Source organism: Mastigoproctus giganteus, chromosome 8, assembly GCF_048544385.1.
Source record: "Mastigoproctus giganteus isolate SK-2022 chromosome 8, ASM4854438v1, whole genome shotgun sequence".
NCBI lineage: Eukaryota > Metazoa > Arthropoda > Arachnida > Uropygi > Thelyphonidae > Mastigoproctus > Mastigoproctus giganteus.
The window spans coordinates 176,443,327-176,468,419 of NC_143582.1; the positions used below are offsets into that span (position 1 = coordinate 176,443,327).

Genomic DNA, 25,093 nt, shown 5'->3' on the forward strand with positions numbered 1-25,093 from the left:
AAGAATAATGACAAAAAAACGGCATACTAGTTCCTACTCGGAACATTATACTCACTGTCAATAACCCTAAACCACCAAAAGCGATCAAAGCAGGTTATCTTAATTGTCATGTTAGAGCATATATTCCAAACCCCTCCCCCTCGATGTGGGCACCTGTACGTGGTGAGGGGACCTCCCAGTGACGCTGCTGGACTTCCAGACTAGCATCACTGGGATCCAACACCCACAGCCCAGGTTCCAGGCTTACATCAATGGAATCCGGCGTGTTTGCCGTGCGCTGCGACCCGTGGAAATTCGGAAAGGGGGATCCTGGTGGTTGAGGGGCCCAGCTTCAATACACCACTTTGGCCCCTGCTTCGACAAGACGGGTGGTCCTGGAAGGCCCGGCTAGGATCAATCGGCTAGTAGGCTCGCCTGCGAGGGTCAACCTGGTCAATGCCACGCCCCTACCCTCATGGTCCGAGGGACAGGATTCAGGCTGGCGGCGGTGCGGGTATAGTGTCTGGGTAGCCCTGGCATCACACTCCTGAGCGCATTGATTGCATGCCGGGTAGTGGGCGTCCCTTTGGGCTCCTTGGTGGGTGGGGAGCCCGGGCACTGAACAAATAAAAACCTCTATGAATCCTGATAAACTTACTCCTTCAGGGGCCCCAACCCGGTCCCTATCTGAAAATTTAGACAGTGAAGCAGATAGCATTATTGCTAAAAAGAGGCAGCGAACCGAATTACCATCAGGGCCAGTCCCAAGGTTCTTAATCATGCATTCTACCAATTAGACACCGATTGGTAATATGTCGCCCTTTTTCATTCAAAAAGGGTTAGATGGGTTAGCAGGTTCACCCAAATCAGTTAAGAGGCTTCGTTCTGGAGACCTCTTAATTGAAACTAAAAATGACAGGCAATCTGAACATCTCCTCCGAACAACATCAATCGGAGGAATCCCTATAACAGTGACACCACACAGAACACTCAATTCATCGAGAGGTGTCATTTCGGAGTGGGACCTTCTCGACGTAACCGAGGAGGAAATCTGCTCCGAATTAAAACCACAGGGAGTCATTGCCGTCAAGAGAATTACTGCGCGAAGGGATGGAAAAATTGTTAAAACCAGGAGCGTTATCCTGACTTTTAACTCTCCTAAACCTCCTGGCGAGATTAAAGCTGGATACATCAACTGTTCAGTGCGTCCATATGTTCCGAACCCTTTACGGTGTTTTAAATGCCAGAAGTATGGACATTCTCAAATGGCCTGCCGTGGAGTCCTTGCATGCGCTCGATGCGGTGCAAAAGACCACGAAACAACAGCATGTTCAGCCGCAAAACCCACCTGTATTAACTGTGAAGGCGAACACCCGGCCTATTCACGAGCATGCCAGAGGTGGAAAGAAGAAAAAGAAATTCAACGGCTGAAGGCAGAGCTAAATATATCATACCAGGAGGCAAGGAAATTGGTCAAACCCCTGAATATCAAGAAACCTACCTACGCCCAGAAGGTAGCAGGAAGATGTTCCGTCGGAACTCAGACGGACATGACCATTCCTCCAAAGGAGTCTTTCACTCCCATCGCGCGATATCTTTTAAGTTCTCAAAAACCTGCACAGAAGGACCAATCAGCTGTCACTCCTATATCGGTACCTCCTTACGCTCCACAAGTAACAAAGGTAACTATGAAAGAAAAGAATAAGAAAGGGGAAGTCCCCCCTAGTACCCAAGATAAGATGGATGTTGAGCAGAAGGAGGTACCCGAAGATTCAGTCTTGGAACTCTTTGTGGAGGAAGAAATGGACACGGGACAGCGTCCATTCTTCCCCAAAAAAGATAAATCCAAGACTGATAAAAGTAAGCCCTCAGCACCTCGGAAGCTGCCTGATGGACCCATCAAGCCAAAATAATGGCTAAATTCCTACAATGGAATTGTCGTGGATTCCGGCGAAATATTGATGACATCAAAGCCCTCCTGCAAAAGCACGAGCCAGTTTGCTTTTGCTTGCAGGAGACATATCTAAAGGCAAATGATGATCCCACCATGCACAACATCACATTTTTTTGGAAAGGATAGAATTGCGGATGGCTCTGTACCTGGGGAAGTGGCTATCCTTGTGGATAACCAGACCCCAGTCCAGCCCTTGGTAATTACAACCAGTGTAGAGGCTGTTGTAATTCGCCTTTTAGTGGGATTTTTAATAACTGTGTGCTCCATCTATTTGCCACCTGGGACTGACATCACCCAGGCAGACCTTGATGATCTTCTAATGCAGCTGCCTCCCCCTTTCTTACTTCTCGGGGATTTTAACGGACATAACACCCTGTGGGGTAGTGCTAACTTCAACGGAAGGGGACGAGTCATAGAGCGTATGCTCAATGACAATGACCTTTCCCTTCTAAATACTGGAACAAACACCTTCTTCCACATGCCTACCCGTAGTTTTTCTGCCATTGATCTCTCTATCTGCTCCCCTTCTCTACTCCCTTCACTCACCTGGGAAGCGGAGGAGAATTCATACGGAAGTGATCACAGGGAAGTGATCACTTCATACGGAAGTGATCACTTCCCTGTGATAACCTCGTTACACAGTGGGAGACCATGTCTTCCCTTCAGGTTACCACGGTGGAAGATTGATCAGGCTGACTGGACTGCTTTCCAACATCAGGCAATTTTTGATCTTAGCACGGTCAGTCAAGAGCCTATCAATGATGCAGTTAAGTACATCACAGACAATATTGTCCAAGCAGCTGCGAATGCTGTTCCAAAAACATCTTCCCAGTTTCCACCATTTCCTAAACCTTGGTGGAATTCACAATGCACAGCAGCAAAAAAGGCTCAAAACAAAGCGTGGGGGATATTCCGCCGATATCCTACCATGACCAACCTTATAGCATTTAAACGTGCACGAGCCAAAGCACGATATATCCGCCGTCAGAGTCAAAAGGAATCGTGGATCCATTTTACATCATCTATTAACCAGTCTACCAACTCTAAGGTAGTCTGGGATAAAAGCCGGAAAATGAAGGGAAAATATACATCCCACCCTTCTTCAATCCTAGATTATAATGGATGCGCTATTGCAGATCCAACTGCAATAGCTAATTCTCTTGGGGAAACATTCTCTAACATCTCTGCAACATCTTCGTATTCCCCAGAGTTCCTGGTCCTGAAACATAATCTGGAAAAACAAGCACTTAATTTTAAGACCAAGGGCCTCTATCCCTACAACGGGGCATTGACTATAGAGGAACTGAAAAGAGCCCTCGCTCTTTCCAAAGCAAGTGCTGTTGGACCAGATGGCATCCATTATGAAATGATTAAACATCTTTCACCAAAATCTATGGATTGTCTGCTCCTTCTGTATAACAGAATCTTTACTGAAGGGCAGTTTCCGGACTCCTGGCGAAAGGCAATCGTTCTTGCCTTTCCTAAGCCAGGAAAGGATCCAAACGTCACCACCAATTATCGTCCTATTGCTCTGACTGGCTGTGTGTGCAAAATCCTGGAGAGAATGGTCAATTCTCATTTAATATGGTATTTAGAATCAAATAACCTTCTCTCCAGCATCCAGTGCGGCTTCCGAAGGAACCGGTCCACTCTGGACCATCTTATTAGATTGGAAACATCCATCCGGGATGCTTTCCTAAAACGCGAACACTTAGTGTCGGTGTTCTTTGACATGGAGAAAGCGTATGACATAACTTGGAGATTTGGCATTTTAAAAGATTTACATAGCCTAGGCCTAAGAGGGCATCTGCCTTTTTTATTCAAAACTTTTTAGCCAATCGATCGTTCCAAGTTCGTGTGGGTTCCTCACTCTCTCGCCCCTTTAGCCAAGAGGAGGGAGTACCACAAGGATCAGTATTAAGTGTCACGCTTTTTGCCATCAAAATAAATTCCATCACAGAACAACTTCCTCCAACTGTACACAGTGCCCTCTATGTTGATGACTTTAGAATTTTTTGCCAGTCGTGCAACATGAGGGTTATAGAAAGACAACTGCAGAAAGCCATTGATAGTCTGAATTCCTGGGCACTTGCTAATGGCTTCAGGTTCTCGCCGGAGAAGACCGTTTGCGTACACTTTTGTCGCAAGCGTAATCTTCATCCTGAACCTGAATTAAGGCTCAGACAAAATGCTATTCCAGTAGCAGCGAACACAAAATTCTTGGGACTCATATTTGATAAAAAACTGACCTTTTTGGATCATATTCGTCAACTCCGCACAAAGTGCACAAGAGGCCTTAATATGCTCTGCTCACTCTGCTCTTTATCTTGGGGTGCAGACCGATGCACCCTTCTACGGATTTACCGTGCACTTGTGCGATCCAAATTAGATTATGGGTTCCAAGTATATTCTTCAGCCAGAGACAGTGCCCTTCGATGGCTGGACCCTGTCCATCATCAGGCTCTACGTATGGCTACTGGAGCATTTCGAACATCTCCTGTCCAGAGCTTATACGTCGAAGCAAACGAACCACCGTTATCGCTTCAACGTAAGCAGTTGTCTTTAAAGTACGCTTTAAAACTGAAATCCCTGCCAGACCATCCTACGTGGCCCTTCGTTTTTGAGCCACGATGGGAAAACTTGTACAATACCCGTAAGACTGCCAATCGTCCTTTTGGTATTCGTCTCCAAGAGCTACTCAATGAACTTAATATCAAGGTAGACAAGGTTGCCCAAACATCAAAGCAACCCTTTCCACCCTGGCATGCTCGTGTCCCGGCATGCGACTTGTCGCTTAGAAACTCGGGAAAGTCGGACACTCCATCACGTGTCTATCTGCAGCTTCATTCAGCACACCAAACTGAATATTCCGACTTCGCGCCAGTCTACACAGACGGTTCGAAGTCAGAATCATATGTGGGATCTGCTGCTGTCTTTACAGACAGCACTATATCAGAGCAGATTCCCTCTGAATGCAGCATATTTACTGCAGAGCTGCACGCTGTAGAGCTAGCCTTGGATCATATTAGTAAATGCCAATACCAACGGTTCATTTTATATTCCGACTCTCTTAGCATGTTACAGGCTTTAATATCTCTGAGGTATAATCCTCATCCAGTTCTGTCTAGCATTCAGCAGAAGATTCACGTTCTCCATGAACGCGAATATGACATCCGCTTCTGCTGGATTCCCAGCCACATTGGGATTAGGGGAAATGATTTGGCTGACGCCGCAGCCAAATCAGCAATTCCCAATAATAACCGCTGCCTGTTAGTCCCTTATACAGACTACAGGCAAATAATGCACGAGAAGATTCACTCCCAATGGCAGGATTCGTGGAATAGACAGACTGCGAATAAATTATATCGTATAAAGCCTGTAATTGAACCGTGGCAGTCTAGTCTGCGCAGGAATCGTAAGGAGGAAGTTGTTCTAGCTCATCTCCACATAGGACACGGTCATCTTACACATTCTTTTCTGCTGAGGGCAGATGACTGTCCTATGTGTGAGTCTTGTGGCACAGTTTTATCAATTAGACACATTTTAATTGATTGTCCAGATTTTAGAAATATCCGTTTTACCGCTTTTAGTCATCTGACTGAGCCATATACACTCAGTCAGATTTTATCTGACAATGACAATGTGTCTGCTGACAATGACAATGTGTCTGCTGTTTTTAGCTTTTTAAAATCAATAAATATTTTTAATCGAATATAAAGTTTACATTTTTCCTTTATATATTTGTTATACCTTTGTTATGCATTATAGCCTTAGTAGCTAATGCGCCAGTAAAACCAAACCAAACCAAACCCTTACGCTGCTACAAGTGCCAGAAGTTTGCTCACAAACGTCTGGCACTTGTAGACTGTATGTGAGCACTCACATACAATCTACAGAGGAGAAACTGGCTGTGCTGCATGTGGATCTACTGTGCACACAAACACTTAATGCACAGCTGCAACGTCTAGTTGTTACAAACTGCAGAGAAGCACATCCGGCATTTTCTAAGGAGTGTTCCCTTTGGGAATGTGAAAAACATATACAGTGATACAAAATTAAACACAATGTCACCTATTAAGAAGCTAAAAAATCTTTACCAACCTTGAATACTAATAAACCAACCTATGCTCATTCAACAAAAAGGCATATATCAATTGCAACCCAAACGGTGGTAACCATCCCACCAAGCAAATTTCTATCTCAGTGTGCAAGGTCAGTATTGGCCAGTGTACCAGTAAACTAAACGACTAGCAAAGTAAAGCTAGAACTACTCCAATTAGTGTACAACCAGATGCCTCCCCACAGCAAAACACTTAAGTAACTACTAGTCCTGATGGAAACCAAACAGATTGCATGGACTTAGGAGATAGCTCACAGCGAGATGAGCACACAAGATTATCAGCCATTTGGTACAAGGAAGCCTGAGGCTTATGCAGCACCAACCAAAAAAAAAAAAAAAAATTCCCAAATTACCCTAAGGGAGGGAGAGAGAGAGAGAGAGAGAGAGAGAGAGAGAGAGAGAGAGAGAGAGAGAGAGAGAGAGAGAGAGAGAGAGAGAGAGAGAGAAGTAGAAAGGAATCACCAAGAAAGAGAAGAATGATGATTTCCAGCTCGGGACCCTGGTTTTGCCAAGCCCATACTCACCAGATGTGAGCCCTTGGGGTTATGAGGATATGGACACTGGAAAACCATACTTTCCAAAGAAGGGGCAAGGGAAACCTGAGCAAAACAAAACTTCAGTCCCTTGAAAACAAATCGAGGGTTCTACTAAACCCAAATAATGCTTACATTTCTACAGTGGAACTGTAGAGGATATCGCAGTAATTTAAATGACATCCAAGATCTCCTCACACAATATGATTTCATCACGTTTTGCAGGAAACCAACCTAACTCCACATATAACTATTTCTCTCCAGAACTATATAATTCATTCATCGACAAGATTGTGTTGTACACAACCCTGACAATCTGGCACATGGAGCACATTGATAATCAATGCTCAAATACCCTCCAAACCACTCCCATTAAAAACAGACCTTGAAGCACTTGCAGTGCAAGTCAGTGTTAATTTTGACTTGACTATCGTCTCGCTATACTTGACACCTAATCAAAAAATTAGTTACACTGACTTAGAAGAACTAGTGGTACAACTTCCTTATCCCTACTTCATCCTAGGGGACCTCAGTAGTTGTCATCCTTTTTGGGGAATTCAAAACATGGACAAACGAGGACAAATTATAGAAAAGTTACTTGACCAGCACAATTTGAATACTCTCAATAATGGCACACACACTTATTATTATTATTAGCCATATTATGCAAGGAAGCCTGAGGCTTATGCTGCAACAGCCAAAAAAATTTCCCAAATTATCCTGAGAGAGAGAGAGAGAGAGTCAGAAGCAGAAAGGAATTACCAAGAAAGAGAAGAATGATGATATCCAGCTCAGGACCCTGGTTCTGAGCTGGATATCATCATTCTTCTAGTTCAGCTATTGATGTCTCTCTATTCTCAGCATCCATATAGCCTCTATTTGGATAGACTATTCATAATAGTTCATTAGGTAGTGACCATTACCCAGTGATATGCCGGATTGATACTAACATTGCCGACTCTTCTAACAGAACTGACAAATGGGAACTTTTTTAAAGCGAAAAAATGGGATATATACAAACAATTAGCAATACTGGAAGAAAAGCAGGTGCAGCAAACATTCATAAATTTAGCCACAGAATATATATCTAAACAAATACTACAGGCTGGAGATCAAGCAATTCCAAAGCAATCCAACAAAATATCAGCACGCTCAAAATTTTGACAGAATAATGAATGCAGTGCCGCTAAAAAAGAAAAGAACAAACCATGGAACATCTTCGGGAAGTTTCCAACAACCACAAATCTCATCCATTTTAAACGGGCTCAGGCAAAAGCAAAACGTATTAGGCAGACTAGCAAATGGAAAGTGTGGAGATGTTTCACCCCCACAATTACAACAATCACAAAAACGCAAACGATATGGGCCAAAATACAACATATGTACTCAAAACATCCACGCATCAACCTTCCCATACTAACTGTAAATGGTTGTGATGTTACACATCTGTGGAGATTGTAAATAATTTGGACGAATCATTCATGAAAATCTCAGCCACAACATCTTAGACACCTCATTTTCAGGTGTCTGTCAGGTGCCTGTGCCTGAGAAGCACAGGCTTCTCAGCCTGTGCCTTCTCAGGCACAGGCTGAGAAGCATTTCATCAACTTCGAATCAGCATCTAGTACCATATACAGTCTCCCTTTCACAATGACAGAATTGCACCATGCTTTGGCCACCACCAAACTCAGTGTAGCAGGACCAGATAGAATACACTATATCATGATAGCACAACTTACTGAACCTGCCATTAAGACTATTACTTTTTTCTAACAGAATTTTCAAAGAGAATACCTTCACAGACAAATGGCATCACACTTATGTTTTGGCATTTCCAAAACCAAGAAAAGATCCTGCAAATCCACAATGCTACCGACCTGTTGCACTCACCAGCTGTATGAGCAAGGTCCTGGAAAAAGTGATCTATGCCCGCCTAACCTGGTTTCTAATCCAAAACAACCTTTTTAACCAGGTACAATGTGGTTTCCGTGAAGGCAGATCCCCTCTTGATTTACTGATCAGGGCAGAAATAAACATCTGTGATGCTTTTGTACAAAAAAAAAAAAAAAAAACCATCTCATGGTTCTTTTTGATATAGAAAAAGCATTTGACACAGCTTGGATGTATGGCATAATGTGAAATCTATATGATCTAGGACTACGCGGACGTCTGCCAGAGTTTATCAGAAATTTCCTACACAATTGCTCATTTCAAGTTAGAGTCGACAATCAGTTATCTTTAACTTTTATCCAGGGAGGAGGAGCTCCACAAGGTTCAGTACTTAGTGCCACCCTATTTAACATAATAATGAACTCCAAAACACAGGATCTACCACAAACAGTGTCCACTACCCTGTATGCCGACTTCAGTGTCTCCTGCCATTCGCCTAATATGCAAATAGTAGAAAGACAGTTGCAAGGTGCAATCAACAAAGGTCGTAATATGGTCACAAAACAATGGTTTTTGCCTCTTCCCCAAAAGACTGTTTGGATACACTTTTGTAGGAAGTTTAACCTACATCCAGACCCAGAACTTCACCTAGAAAATCAAATCATCCCAGTGGTTCACAATGTCTGCTTTCTTGGTTCTAGACCAAAAACTTACCTTCCTCGAACATATAAAAGAGCTCTGGCTTACTTGCCTCAAGAAGCTAAACATCTTAAGAGTACTATCTGGCACAACACGGGGAGCGATCGTTACTTACTACTGCATTTGTATCATGCATTAATATGGTTACGTCTAGACTACGGCTCTGTGGTCTACAGCTCCGCTAGATCAAGTGCCTTATCTTGGCTTGCTCCTGTATACCACAGTTCTCTTAGTCTTGCACTAGGGCATTCCATACATCGCCAGTCCAGAGCTTATATGTTGAAGCAACTGAAACCTCTTTACATCTGTGCAGACAAATGCTTCTGTTAAACTATACAGCAAAAGTCAAAGGGCAACTGGACAACCCTACTCGGAATGGATTGAGTCTGTGTAGATAACACTGCAAATATTTTGCAGTGCTATCCAAGCTGTACAGCAGAATAAAAATCATCATAACCCCTTACTCGTACACATTTGTTATACCATGACACCAAGTTAAATAAGAACAAACACCAAATTCTTTTTTGTTGGATCCCTGGTCATACTGGAATTGCTGGAAATGAACGTGCTGACCTAGTTGTCAAAACTGCTACAGATACTGCAGATCAACCCTTTAGCATACCACTCTCTGATTTCAAATTAATTATAAAGAAGCAATGTCTTGAGCAATGGCAAAATCAAGTTGGTAACAAACTACTCCGTATAAAGAAAGATCTCAGGCCTAGTAAGACAAGTATACATGAGAACAGACATGAAGAAGCAGTATTAGCTCGACTATGAATAGGTTATATGCACCTGACACATCTTTATCTTCTTGCAGGCACTGATCCATCACGGTGCACAGGGTGTAATGCTTAGCTCACTGTCCAGAATATACTTATTGACAATACTGATCGACAAGCTATGTTTACTTCATTTTCCACGACAAACACCTCTTTCAGCATTTCTGACCTGCTAGCAGACATGCCGCATGTGACCAAAATTTTTGGTTTCCTCAAACAGATTACAATGCAGTATAAATTTGAATAACATCTATGCAGATATAACTATGTATTTAACATTACTGCAGTTAGGCACATTATGGCCTTTGCTGCCCTAGCGCTGTAAAACCTACAAACAAACAATCAAGGGATATTAGGTGAAAAGCCAGACATCATGGATCGCATTTTCCTCAATTATCACTTAAGACACTGACCCATGATTCATCTGGAGAAGAATACAGGCACTAAATGGAAAATTGTTTTGACCCCCCCCTCTCTCCAATACTCCACTGGAATGGGAAAGATCTGTCTGCACATAAAGAAATTGCCAATGTGTTAGCCAGAATCATTCTCTACAATATCTCTTTTTCTTCCTACTCCATGTCCTTTCAGTGCATCAAGACAGATGCAGAATGGCAGTAAATTAACTGCTACATACATCTTTCACTTTTGTGCAATCGACCATTTCATTGAACAGAACTTAAAGAATTTTTAAATAATAAATCTTCAAATAGTGCTGCTGGTCCAGATGAAATTCATTACATTGTGCTGAAACAGTTCCTTGAAGATTACTTATGAACTCTACTGATTTTCTATAACTGGATCTTCTCAGAAAATGTTCATTAGCATTAGTTGAAGTATATGATGCAAGAAAAGCAAGCTTATACAGCATCAGCCAAAAAAAAAAAAAAAAAGCCCTTCCCATTCACCCATCCGCTCACTCCAAATGTTTGTCTAGTTCAGCCTTAAATTTATTTAAACTATCAACTTCCACAACAACAGATGGAAGTCTGTTCCAACAATCAACTACCCGTTGGCTAGAGGCAAACTTCTGCACATCTGGTCTACAACTGTCTTTCTTCAATTTGAATCTATGCCGCCTCAGGTTCTTAGTCTGAGCAAGTGGAAGTATCCCATCAGCATTGAGCCTGCTCAAACCATTCAAGGCCTTATACATCTTTCAGGTCCCGCTTAGACTATGGCTCTCCATTGTTCTGACTCTGCTAGAAAAACTACTTTACAGCGATTGAACACGATCCAGCACTGTGCTCTGAGAGTTTCTCTAGGAGCTTTCAGAACCTCCCCAGTTCACAGCCTTTACATTGAAGCCCACAAACCTCCCTTACATCTTTGGAGGAAAACTTTTGCTTTTGATGTATCCGCAAAAATCCGCAGTCTTCCCTCTCACCCTAGTTGGAGATGTCTGTACAATACCAAATGGCAGTCATTTTAGAACAGTAAATCAAATGAAAACAGACCTGCTGCACTTAAACTTAAAGAACTAACTGAAACGTGGAACATAGAAATTGGCAATATATATCAGGACATGACATCACCTGATCCACCATGGACAAATATCCCTGCAATTTACGATGACTATTTTCAACAGTGGGGAACAATACCAAATGGCAGTCATTTTAGAACAGTAAACCAAATGAAAACAGATCCGCTGCACTTAGACTTAAAGAACTAACTCAAACGTGGAACATAGAAATTGGCAATATATATCAGGACATGACATCACCTGATCCACCGTGGACAAATATCCCTGCAATTTACGATGACTATTTTCAACAGTGGGGAAAGGACACCTTGTCTCCCTTCAATACTGTACAGTTACATGAAACTCACTCTGCTTCTAATTCACAGGCCTGTAAGATCTATACAGATGGATCAAAAACTGACACCCAAGTAGGAGCTGCGGCAATCTTCCCATCATTCACCACTTCTGTCTCATTACCTGTAGAATGCAGTATCTTCACTACTGAGCTTTATGCTATTAACCTGGCTCTAGATCACATTACTCAACTTCGAATTTTGTCTGCCTTAATATACACTGATTCGCTCAGTGCTGTCTCTGCCATAAATACTAATACCACCTCATCTCACCCTGTAATAAAACAAATCCATTCTGAATAGTCTGCTGACGAGGCTACTAGTGACGGTCATGTTCAAAGCCGCTAAGTGGATTTTTCTTATTTATTGATTTTAAATTATTGTTCTTCTAAAACTTTTGATTTAAATTTAGTAGTATAACATTATTTTGTGATTTTTTGATTAATTTGGTGTATTTATTCTTTACTCGGCCTTGTAAAAGTATCGGTAAGGGTTTCCATGTGTTCGTAACTACCGTTCGTAACTACCGCTACCGTTAGTAACTTTCCCGCCATTGTGATACCGTACTAGATATACCGTAGGTTATATACCGTACTAGATAGCATTAGTTGAACTTCGTTAGCAGTTAAATTGTACGTTTAAATAAATACATATAACGACTTAGATTACAAACGTAATATAATTAATAACATAACATAATTAATTAATAAATTAATAGAATCATGACTCAGACCAGAGCAGCAAAGGAAAAGGCTCAAGCTAATGGAAGTGCTGTGGCTCAGAGCAGAACTGAGGGGGGCAGTTGTCCTCTGACTCACAGCCTTATAAAATGCACTGTTTGCTTGATGTTTGCAGAGCAATCGGGTACGGGACATGATACTGCCAAGGGGGATGTCTTTGTATGTGCGCGATGCAAGGAGTGTATCGATATCAGGCAACAACTCGGCGTTCTTGTGGGCCTATATGAGAGCTTGAAGGACAGGGTGGATGCCCTCGAAGAAACTAAATTGAGGGGCCCATCAAGCTCTCAGCAGCCCACATAAAACGCCAGAGCTTGCACTTGGGCATCGCGTGACACAGAGACAACCCCTAAGGCAGAATGCGCTGGTCCCGAAGGAACTAGTAGTTGTTGGTGACTCTATTGTCAGGGAAACGGGGAACATGCTTTGTAAAAAAGATAGGTGGAACAGGACCAGGGTATGTCTGCCAGGGGCAAAGGTTGATGACGTTGTAGAGCGAATATCATCTTTTAAGGGCACAAAACGTGATATAGTTGTACACGTTGGCACTAATAATATTAAGAGTAGGAGACCGGCAGAATTACTTAACAAGTACAGGTCACTGTTGAGCAAAAGCCGAGAATTAGGGTTGAATTTGAAAGTGTCTGCAATTCTGCCCAGACACAATAGGAGGGAGTATATGATGAGAGCCTTGTCGATCAATTTGGCCCTGGAAAGATTGTGCAAGGCTCAAGGGGTAGAATTTTTTTCAGCCTGGACTTTACTTGTTAACAGGAGAGATTGCTTCTACAGGGATGGGATACACTTAAATAGAAAGGGTGCAAGAATATTTGCTGATGCTATCGAGGCAGTGTTAGGTGGGTCGGAAAACTGCTAGCTTGGGGGGAGACAAAGACCAATAGATTGACAGTAGCCACTGGCAGAGGTGAAAGAGATTCTTGCACTGCTTCTATTAGAATGAGCAGAAGCCTGAAAAACAAGATGCATGGTATTTCAGAGACTGCTGGGAGCCATTACGGTACAAGTAAACACATGGGTTGTGTTAGGGTAGCTAAGAATAGAAACAGGTGCAGGTATACTTGCGTGTACACCAATGCTAGGAGTTTACTAAATAAATTTGATGAATTTGAGGTATTGCTCAAAACATCGAAGGCAGATATTGTTGGGATATCAGGGACGTGGTGTCACACAGATATAAGGGAATGCAGAACTGCAGTTTGGGGAGTACAATGTCTACAGAAAGGATAGACAGGATAGGAAGGGGGGGAGGGGTTATGCTATTAGTTAAGAAACACATAAAAACCAAGGAAGTGAAGCCAGTCGACATCGCTGGACAGTGCAGTGTGGAGTCAGTTTGGTGTGACATAAACATTGGGAGATCAAAATTGAGAGTAGGAGTGTGCTATAGGCCTAATGACTCTGATGAGTATAATAAGGAACTGTACAGGGAAATAGAGTGGGCCAGTAAATCAGAGTGTCTTATAATGGGAGATTTTAATTTCCCAGATATTGACTGGAATTTGGGGGCTGGTTACTCACACACTAGCAGGGCTTTTGTGGATTTATTGTATGATTGTTTTCTACATCAGCATGTTCGGGAGGCAACTAGAGGGAGTAATACTCTCGATTTGATTATCAGCAGTGATTCTTCATGCATTAAGAATCTGTAGATAAATGAACCACTAGGTGGAAGTGATTACAGTGTGCTGAAGTGGGATTTACTCAAAGAGGTAACTACCATTAGGGGTAAAGGGAAGGGTTATTGCTTCCGTAAAGGCGACTACGATGGACTGAGACAGTATTTAAATTCTATACAGTGGGACCAACTGATGATGTTACCAACAGCAAATTCAAAATGGGAAGCATTCAAAGAACTTATCTTGGAAGCCACTAGGCTTTACATACCAACTAAGAAATATTGTTCAAGGTTTAGGCCAAAATGGATGTCAGATGAACTAATGAGGCATATGGCTGAGAAGAAAAATGCATGGGATACATACAAATTAACACATGACACAGAAGCCTATGATAGATACAAGTTGATATGCAACCAAGCTACAAAGGAGGTTAGGCAGGCGGAGGCAGATTATGAGAAATCCTTGGCAAGGGATGCAAAGAAAAACAGCAAAGAGCTCTTTACTTATGTAAACTCTAGAAGGAAGGGGATGAATCAGATTGGTCCACTTGATATTGATGGGTCAAGTGTTGATGATCCTGCTCAGGTAGCCAACAAACTAAATGAATATTTTGCATCGACATTCACACATGAGGAGTTATTCAGCGAGGGGAATGCCAGAGGTGTATTCAACTCTAGCAGTAAGCTACAGAATCTTGAAATAACTGGGAGTAAAGTGGAGGAGAAACTGTTGAAGATAAACACAAGAAAGGCACCTGGGGTGGATGGGATCTATCCAGTTATATTAAAGGAGGCAGCAAAGGAAGTAAGCAAACCCTTAGCCATAATTATGAGAGCTTCCTTGGACTCAGGGGAGGTACCCATAGACTGGAAATGTGCAAATGTGACCCCAATTCACAAAGGAGGATCAAAGGCTGACACAAGTAATTATAGACCTGTGAGCTTAACTTCTGTTCTAGGAAAATTAATGGAGGCACTGGTTAAAGAAGCACTGCAGGATCATTTAGACAAGACTTCAGTTATAGCTCAGACACAGCATGGTTTTGTTAAGGGGAAGTCTTGCCTGACCAACTTGATTGGATACTATGATGCAGTCACAAAAGAACTGGATGCAGGGAATAACTTTGATATTATATACTTGGATCTTAGAAAGGCTTTTGATACTGTTGCACATGGAAGACTGCTACACAAATTGGAGCAGTGTGACATTGGAGGCAAATTGCTGCTATGGATAAAGGGGTGGTTGAGGGGGAGAAGACAGAGAGTGGTAATCAATGGACACTGCTCATCGTGGACTGATGTTATTAGTGGAGTCCCTCAGGGCTCAGTGTTGGGTCCATTATTGTTTTCTGTATTTATAAATGATATTGATGATGGTATATCCGGCTTAATGTCCAAGTTTGCAGATGATACAAAGGTTGGCAGGGTTGTCAAGGACACTACGGACACTATGCTGCTGCAACAGGATCTGGAAAGGTTGAGCAGATGGGCTGAGAGGTGGCAAATGAAGTTTAACATTGACAAATGTAAAGTACTACACATGGGAAACAGCAACCCCAGAGCAACGTATCAACTCTGTGGTACTACACTGACAGTGGTAGAGAATGAAAGGGACTTGGGGGTGGTTGTGCAGGCAGATATGAAGTTCTCTGAGCAGTGCAGATGGGCTGCAAGAGTAGCTCATGGAGTATTGTCAATGATATACAGGAATTTTTCCAGCAGGGATAAGGAGGTGATCATTCCATTGTATAAGGCGATGGTCAGAGTACTGTATACAGGAGTACTGTATACAGGTCTGGAGGCCTCATTTCAAGAAGGATGTAGAGCTGCTGGAACGAGTACAGAGAAGGGCAACAAGATTAGTGAATGGAACAAAGGGGTGCTCTTACGAAGAAAGGCTTAAGTTTTGCAAATTACAGTGTCTGGAGACTAGGCACAAGCGAGGTGATCTGATAGAGGTGTATAAAGCCTTGAATGGTTTAAGCATGCTCAATGCTGATGGGATTCTTCCTCTAGCTCAGAAAAATCACCTGAGAGGGCATAAATTCAAATTGAGGAAAGACAGATGTAGGATAGACGTGCGGAAATTTGCCTTTAGCCAGCGGGTGGTTGGTTGGTGGAACAGACTTCCATCCCTTGTGGTGGAGGTTGATAGCCTAAATAAGTTTAAGGCTCAGCTGGACAGGTATTTTGAACGAACAGAGGGGTGAAGTGGAAGTGGTTTTTTTTTTTTTTTTTGGCTGATGCTGCATAAGCTTGCTTTCTTGCATCAAATGCCTCTGCTAATGCTAAATTACTTGTGTGTAATGAGTCAAAACAAACTGACATTCTGCTGGATCCCAGGGCATTCTGGTATAGCCGGAAATGAAAAAGCAGATCTTGCAGCCAAACAACCATATACTTCTATTTTACAGAATTGTCAAGTTCCATATACCGATTTCAAACCCATCATCCGTAAAGCATGTTATAATAGCTGGTCATTAATCTGGAGAGGTTATCCAGGAAACAAACTATACCAAATAAAACCAGAACCAAAGCTGTGACTCTCCAGCTTCCGGAAAAGCAGACGAGAAGAAACAATTTTAGGAAGGCTTAGGATTGTAGACATGTATAGTATCTTATGTAAGGCGGCTCCCAAATGCTAGTTCAACTCTGCCGTGGTACACTGTGATGTTACAAAAACTCTGCAGAAAGGCCAGAAATGTGTGTAATGATATGTTTGTGCTATGTATTTGTTTGTTATGTTGTTTAGTTGTTTTTGGCTGCTTTGCTATCAGGAAGCAACAAGCACCAGGTAGGCAACTGTTTAAAACCTGGAGCGCAGCTGTCGAGACAGTGCGACAGGTACGACTCATCATTAAGAGCATACGTCTTTGGATAGCAATTTTCTTAGTATACCAAAACCAGGCGCCAGCCCCATAGGTACAAATCGGAACAAACACCACTTTGTACAAAAGATGAAGGGTATGATGGTTAATACCCTCAGGATTGATGTGAAAGATGGAGAAGTATAGATGTATACTTGGCTATTTTATAATGAAGGTGCAAGATATGTTTCTGAAAGTTTAACTTATGATCTAGAATAATACCCAAAAATTTATGCAAGTCAACCATGGAAAGGGAATGACCAAAAAGTTTAACAATCGGAGGCCTGAAAATGTTAAGGTTGCCCTTAAGATAAAGAAGCTTAGTCTTGTAATGAGAAATGGTAAGTTTATTAATAGTGGACCAAGAGCACAGATCATTCATAATGCTACTGGCAGTACTTTCCAAAGAAGCACAAGAATTACCAAGGACAAGAATGGTTAGATCATCGGCATATGCTATTTTAGAAGGCATTGGGAGTTGAACGGAGAAGCCACTCATCTAGAACCAAATCCCAGACGAGTGGACCAAGAACCGAACCTTGTGGGCATCCTCAAGAGACAGAACGAAGGCTTACGATTGGGCATACTCATCTCCCTCACCTGTATCTATTAACTAATGATAGCGCTCCTCAATGTACATCATGTCAAGTACAAATCACCATTCGCTAGTGGACTGTCCCCACTTTCAAAACATCTGCTTAGACACCTATAAATTAATTGCTAATATGCATTCATCAATAAATTTATTAAAGATTCTGGGAGATGATCCTAATAAAAAATAACTATTTACTTTCCTAAATCGGATAGGAATATATCAATAAAATATAGTTATTATTTCATATTCACCATTAGAAAGACACAATATGGCCCTAGCAGCCTATGTGTCATTAAACTCAACAACAATCCTACCAACATAGCAAGTTATTCTATCACACCGATTCCATTTTCTGCCCGTATGATCATATTTCCTGAATGAACTGACTCTGACCATACATTTTTCCACATGCATTTAATGTTGACGGTTTTACTTCTTTCAGCGATAAAGCTATGATTCTGATACAGGCCACAATTCAGAAATTTTTCCATGCCTCCTTTACTTCAATAGATTCGGAATAAATTTTTTTGCAAAATCCATTGTAATGATTTTCTGATATAATGCGTTTTAAAGGTATATATATATAATGCCTTTATCTAACAGCTGAATGAAAGAAGTTGTATTAACCCAGTACAACTGTGGCGGTAGGAATATAACTTCGATGTTTCGTTGACTTAAATCTTTTGGATGGCCTAGTGTGCTACCCCAATAGTAATAAAACTTTGAAATCTAGATTTTTTCTGCAAGTTCAATAGCACAGAACATAACACAGGAATTTCCCAACAAAATAAAATACAAGGATTTCTCAATAATTTTTTTTTTGAGTCAACAGCGGGGATTCAAAAAGAGTGGAAATGTTGAAAAATTACATCCAATGTAATAGCATTGTTTTCCCTGCACAAAAGCTCAAAAGTACCCTGTTATGTGAGGTTTACTGAATTTCACTAACCATATTAGAGCGAATCCGTGTTATATAAGTATAACACGGATTGTGCGAGGATTTCTGCAATTTATCAGTCGTGTTGGAGGAGTACCATGTTATATGAGGGTTGCCTATACGCTTGGTCCAGTGGACTATCTAGTGACCAGCCTGCAAACAGTGTCCACTTGGACTTATTATTTTTTAGATTCAAATTGAAGACTATTATTATTGTTTTTTTTTTTTTAAGATTCAAATTAGATCTGGCTTAATCACATTAACTATTGGTTGCTGATTTTGTTTTCAAAAAACAATCAGATTTTTAGATACTACTAATCACTGATAAAATTTATACACTATTTTATCACTTTCCATTCGAAATAGGTGGCAATTAATTAATCCTCCCCTGAATGTTGTTAAATCATAATGCATGTAAACATCTTTGCATGTAAAAGATGCCTGATACAATCAGTTCTTATTACTTTATGGTTATCATTTACTGCTTATTATGACTAGTATGGTTGCTTTAAAAATTGTGCATGTGTAATCACTTCTTTGTTGTGTTTTCAGTTACAAGACAAAGCCAAATATGGTAATTTTCCCTTAATATTAATTTCAGCATTTTTTGCTGGGCATTGGACTTTAGAAATTAAATTTTTTACATCTGATATAATAAAGATTTAGTATTTAAATTTTATATGTTTTTTTTTTAGATGAAGACATTCAAAAACAACACAGTGGATCACTGTCGAGAGAAGACTCACGGGAGGAGATGGATAATCAGCAGCCAACAATGTGGCTGGGAACAGAAGATGGATGGTGAGTGACTTTAAATGTTATCATACTCAGTCTTTATTACTTATTTCTGTTCTATATTCGTTCATTATATTTTTTAAAATTCTCTGGTAGAAAATATAATAATATCTAAACGTAACTAAACTTCATCTATAAATAATTTTTTTCTCTGAATGCAGAGCTTCATAAAAAGCAAAGTTTTAAAATGAGATTTGACTAAATTTATATAGTTAATTGTCTAATTCACTATAATTTATATAGACTCTATCCACTGCAAAGAACAGTGCTGCTCGCCCTGATGGAATATACTACATAATGCTACAACACCTTTGGTCCTTGAGGTTGCCAGAGACATTCTCTCAGATATGCCAGACAAGCTGTACTTGCTACCTGGAAGTCTAAAATGCTGATGGAACCGATATTCGGGTGACATTCAAGTCAAGTGGACCCAATTTTGGCGAAGTCAGGACGGTCTGTCACAGCCAAATCCTCTGCTTGCACCTTCATGATGGCGGGACTGTTAGTAATCCTGGGTATAACCTCTATGCACAAGCACTGTGGATGATCATCCAGGTGTGAACCAATGTAAGCAGGGGTCGAGGTGGGGTGCCCACACCACATGGAGGAATGCTGCCCTCTGTGTCACCAGGCAGTACTAGGTGGTAGATGACTCATCAACTGGTGCAATACCACCACTTTGCTTATTGGAGGCTTGAAGTGGTGGAACCCATGTTTAGTCTCTAGAGCTAAGTTCCGGTCACCCCTTCCCTATCTCTTCCATCATGCAGTATGATTCTCTTCCATCATGCAGTACAGGCTCAGACAAAACTTATTAGGCAGACTAGCAAATGGAAAGCGTGGAGATGTTTCGCCTCCACAATTACAAGAACCACAAAAACGCAAACAATATGGGCCAAAATACAACATATGTACTCAAAACATCCACGCATCAACCTTCCCATACTAACTGTAAATGGTTGTGATGTTACAACATCTGTGGAGATTGCAAATACCTTGGACGAATCGTTCATGAACATTATTGGAGGCTTGAAGTGGTTCAGTCTCCGGTGAACCCTTCCCCATCTCTTCCATCATGCAGTATGACTGATGACTTTTGAGGTTATGATGAACATCATGGTAAGATCCAATCTTCCTTACATTTTGAGGGTACAGCTCTAAAACGGTGTTCAGAGGGCCGGCCGTTAGTTAGTACATCAGACCAAACCTATTGGTAATTCTTTAGTAGGCATCCGGATCAGCTAATGTATAATCTTGCTACCTCTACTCTGGAGGGAGTCCGAGTAGTGTGCGCGGGGGGGGGGGCATTGTCGAGGCCACGATATGTCAAGGATCTGGGTATATTCTTACCATGTGTATGCCCTATCCAAAAATTTCATTACTTCATACCTCATGTCCCACCCACTTTTTCTTACTATTGAATACACCATGAATTGTCAAACTAATAGAGTAAGCTTATCTGCGTAAATATCTAAACCTCCAAAACACTTTCTAGTTCATTTCACAAATATACGTGGTCTCAATTCTAATCTCAATTATGTGCATTGAGCCCCACGTACTTTTTCTGACAGAATCTCAGTTATCGGTTGATTCAACTACTGCTCATCTCAGTTGCCCAAATTATTCGACGTATGATTCCTTTCGCCTCAAAGGTGGTACTTGTGCTTGTCTTCCAATATTCCCTGTCAGAGACTTGGTAATTTGGAATCTCCTCTCTTCGATTTTCTCTGGCTTAAAATCTCTCTCCCTCATTGTATCAAATTCATCTGCTGTCTCTACCATTCTCCCCACTCCACTAATCACTTGGACTTCCTCTCTTTGCAACTTGACTTTCTCCAGTCTAACTTTTCCAACAGTGAGGTAATTTTCCTTGGTGATTTTAATGTTCACAACTCCAGGTGGTTTCTGCTTTCTAGTCACACTGACCCAGTGGTCTAATTGCTGAGGCTTTTGCAATTACTAATGACCTTGCACAGATCGTTCATTTCCTACAAGAATACTGGACATTCCTAACCATACAGCCAATGCGCTTGATCTTTTTCTCACAAACAACCCTTCTAAGTACCCAGTTAAAGTGCGTGGTCCTTTAGGCACCTCAGATCACAACTCGGTGATTGTCTGTTCTCCAATGGAGCCTTTATCTCATGGCTATTCCCAACCTCATGTTATTTGGAATTACAAGAATGCAAAATGGGATGACCTGCAAGATTTTTTTTCTTCTTTTCCTTGGTTGGATTTCGAAACTTCTCATGTCAACGTTTGCTCAGATTGTGTCAGTGAAATAATTCTTGTGGGAATCGAATCCTTTATTCCACACTCCACTTTAAAATCTCGTCCTTTATCTAAACCTTAGTTTTCCAATAAATGTGCTAAGGCTGTTCAAGAGAAGAACGTTGCATATAGTAATTGGCTTGTTCCCAATTCTTCAGTTTCATTTTCTGCCTACACCAAAGCTCACAACAATTGTAAAGCAGTTATTAATCAGTCCAAATTAGATTTTGAACAGGCTAAGAGTAGAAAACTTGCTTCTTGTCCTAATAGTATTGAGCATTCTGGTCTCTTGCCAAAGCTATTGGCCACAACTTTTTGCCCATCTCTGCTCCCACCTCTGTCAAAACCAGATGGTTATGTTGTCACTTCAGCCAAGGAAAAAAGCTGACCTGCTAGCATCCCATTTTTCTTCCAACTCATGTATTAATGATCTGGTAAAACACCTCCTACCATTCCAAACACACTCCATTCAATGCCTCCTGTGGTCTGCCGTCAAAAGGATATTACTTTTGTTCCAAACAGATGTTCACTCTGTACGAATTGCAAATCTGCCCTACCATGAAATATTGTTCTCACATCTGGGGTACTACCCTAAAACCTCTCTCAGGTTTCTTGATTCTGTTCAGAAGAGGGCAGTTAGGTTAATTAATGATTCATCTCTAACAGAGTCTCTCCACTCGCTCTCTCATAGACGTGCTGTTTCTGCTGCATACCTCTTGTACAGATACTTCCATGGGCACTGTTCTTCTGAATTGGCTTCTATAATTCCCGCTCACAGTCCGAACACGCGCCGCCACCAGCCAACATCCATTTACTGTTCAACTTCAAGCTCACAGAACCAACTTTTCATCTTCCTCGTTTATTCATTCAACTGCCGTTTTCTGGAACAACCTTCCTTCATACGTATTTCCTGAAAATTACAGTGTACAGAAGTTCAAGTCTAATATCTTCTTTCGTCTTCTCAACCTCCAACCTAAGCATAGTACCAAGTACTATAGGTTCTAATACCTCTCATGTTTGGGGTTTTCGTAAAAAAAAAAAAAAAAAACTTACGTAAGAGATACATTCCAGGACTTCTTACTTCATCAAGTTTTATGTAACTCGGGAATGACTGGTAACATATTGCTACTATATTATTATTGACAAATCTAAATTCAGTGTGATATTTGTTAATGTTTGGCTATTTTAATACATCCTTATTATTTTAATTTTCTGATCCAACTTGATCGCTTTACTTTTCTTGATAAATTTACTAGTAGCGCTGTCACTTATTCTCTTAGTCGGCACCATGATAACGTTCAAAATGAAATTTTCTTCACAGGGTTAAGGTGAAAACTCACTATTATCACACCGTGCGAGCTCACATTTTACTAAAGCACATTTCTGGAGGTCACTGCCATAAACCAATAAAAACAATTTGCACTTTCATTTTATTGGGTGTTTCTGTTAGTGCAATCTATTATAAACTTGATCTTATTGAATTTGCGATAATACTGATAGCTAGAATTCTGTGGGTTTTCACATGATTATGGTGAAGTGTTTGTCCCCTTCACTGAAATCTTTAGTAATTTAAAAAAAAAAACAAAAAAAACCCATAAATAGTTGTAAGACTTCTCTTTTTTTCCCCTATTTTTTGCTTGTTACTCCGATCTCACATGTGGAATTTGTGCGTGCTGTGATCGTTGTTATTGATTGCTTATTTATATTATATATTTTTTTGTTTTTTTAAATTTTACAATCCTAAAAAAAAAAAAAAAAAAAAAAGAGTGAAAACAAATTTATGTAAACCCATAGTTGCATGTCAGGGACTTACTGTGTCGAAATATGTTCAGCAACCTATGTAAAAAGTATGGCGATAGATAAAGAACTTGCCGTCCAATACGATGCTTCTCTTTATTTTTTACAATGTCACGTATGGTTTGGTCACCAACGTTATAATGGTTCTTTAGAGATTTAACGAATGCACTGTTTTCAAACTTTTGAATAATTTCAAGTTTTTGTTTAACTGGAAGCGCAACTCTTTTGCGTTTACCCATCATTTTCGCGATTTCCAAATAAAAAAAATATATTTTCCTATAAAAAAAATTTCGACATCTCTGACATAAATAATGAAACAAAATTTGTCTTTTTGTGGTGAGATGGAACACATCAATCGATGCGACGCACTAAAACAAACTAAACATTTGGTCTCTCTCTCTCTCTTTTTTTTTTTTTTTTTGAGTGGTGGGTGTGAAGACAGCGGGGGTTGCAAGAAATAGGCACATTAATCTCCCAATTACGACTTATAATGTCGCTTATTTACGACTTGCAAACTATCTGTTTATACCTATTCTAGTTATTACTTGAATTTTGTTATTTTTTTTTAAATTGGAGTCTTGAAGTGTCCCGGTAAATCGAGAGTCTGCTGTATTAGGAAGGCATTTATCCAAAATAAACATCTCGTCATGGCATGTCTCGATATAGAGAAAGCCTTTGACACCCCTTGGCATTTTGGTATCCTGAGCTTCATTCCCTGGTTCTGAGAGGTCACTTACCTTATTGGCACCTCTGTGGGCAGGAGCAGCAGTGCGTAGCACATACTTCTTGATTAGACTGGGGTTCGAGCCCGTGATCACCAAATACGGAGGATGTGGAAAGTTCAGGGAATGACCACCGCATATCCCCGGAGCAATATGGCCTTAGTTGCTAATGCTCCTAAAATACCAAATAATAAATAATAACTTACCTTACTTCATATAGAATTTCCTACAGCAGAGGACCTTTCAAGTTCACTATCGGCAAGTCCTTTCCAAAACATATATACAAGAAGAAGGAGTCCCTCAGGGTTCTGTTCTTAGTGCAACCTTGTTTTCAATAAGAATAAACCAAATGACGAAAATTATTCCCAATACAGTGAATTCATACCTTTATGCTGATGACTTGACTGTCATCAGCATAAAGGTATGAATTCATGAGCTTTATTGAGAGGCAACTGCAAACATCAATTAATAATATCGAACTATGGATGGCACAGAATCGTTACCGTCTTATCAGAAATCAAGCATCATTAATTTTTGTAGCAAATGAAAGATGTACCCAGATCCAGAAATACACTGAAGAAATCAACCTGCCATTGTTGAGAACAGCATTCATCTTCTTGGTGTGATTTTTGATAATAAATTGAACTTTTCAGAACACATTAAACATCTATAGACTGTTTGCCAGAAAAAAAATGAACTTACTAAGAGTTATCTCTTCTACAGGTGCAGATCGTTACACCTTACTTCACTTGTATAGAGCCCTAATCAGATCATTAACAGCATAGAGAGCCAGTTACAACTTTCCATAAATAAGTTAGAGACATGGACTGTACAAAATGGTTATCGCCTGTCAAAGCAAAAGACAATTGCAGTTCATTTCTGTAAAAAGCACAGATTACATCCAGAGCCTGAACTGAAATTAAAAAAACCAACTAATCCCTCTTGCCAGCAATATCTGCTT

At 40.7% G+C, this 25,093-nt stretch overlaps 1 protein-coding gene across 1 annotated transcript in view; it reads left to right on the plus strand.

Moving 5' to 3' along the window:
* LOC150082029 (rho guanine nucleotide exchange factor 17-like) overlaps positions 1-25,093 on the plus strand; it is an 862,761-nt gene that overhangs the window by 736,500 nt on the left and 101,168 nt on the right. The window contains exon 20 of the mRNA XM_090380403.1: positions 19,243-19,348. Coding sequence (XP_090236529.1) covers positions 19,243-19,348 — 106 coding nt within the window. The remainder of the gene's footprint in view (positions 1-19,242; positions 19,349-25,093) is intronic.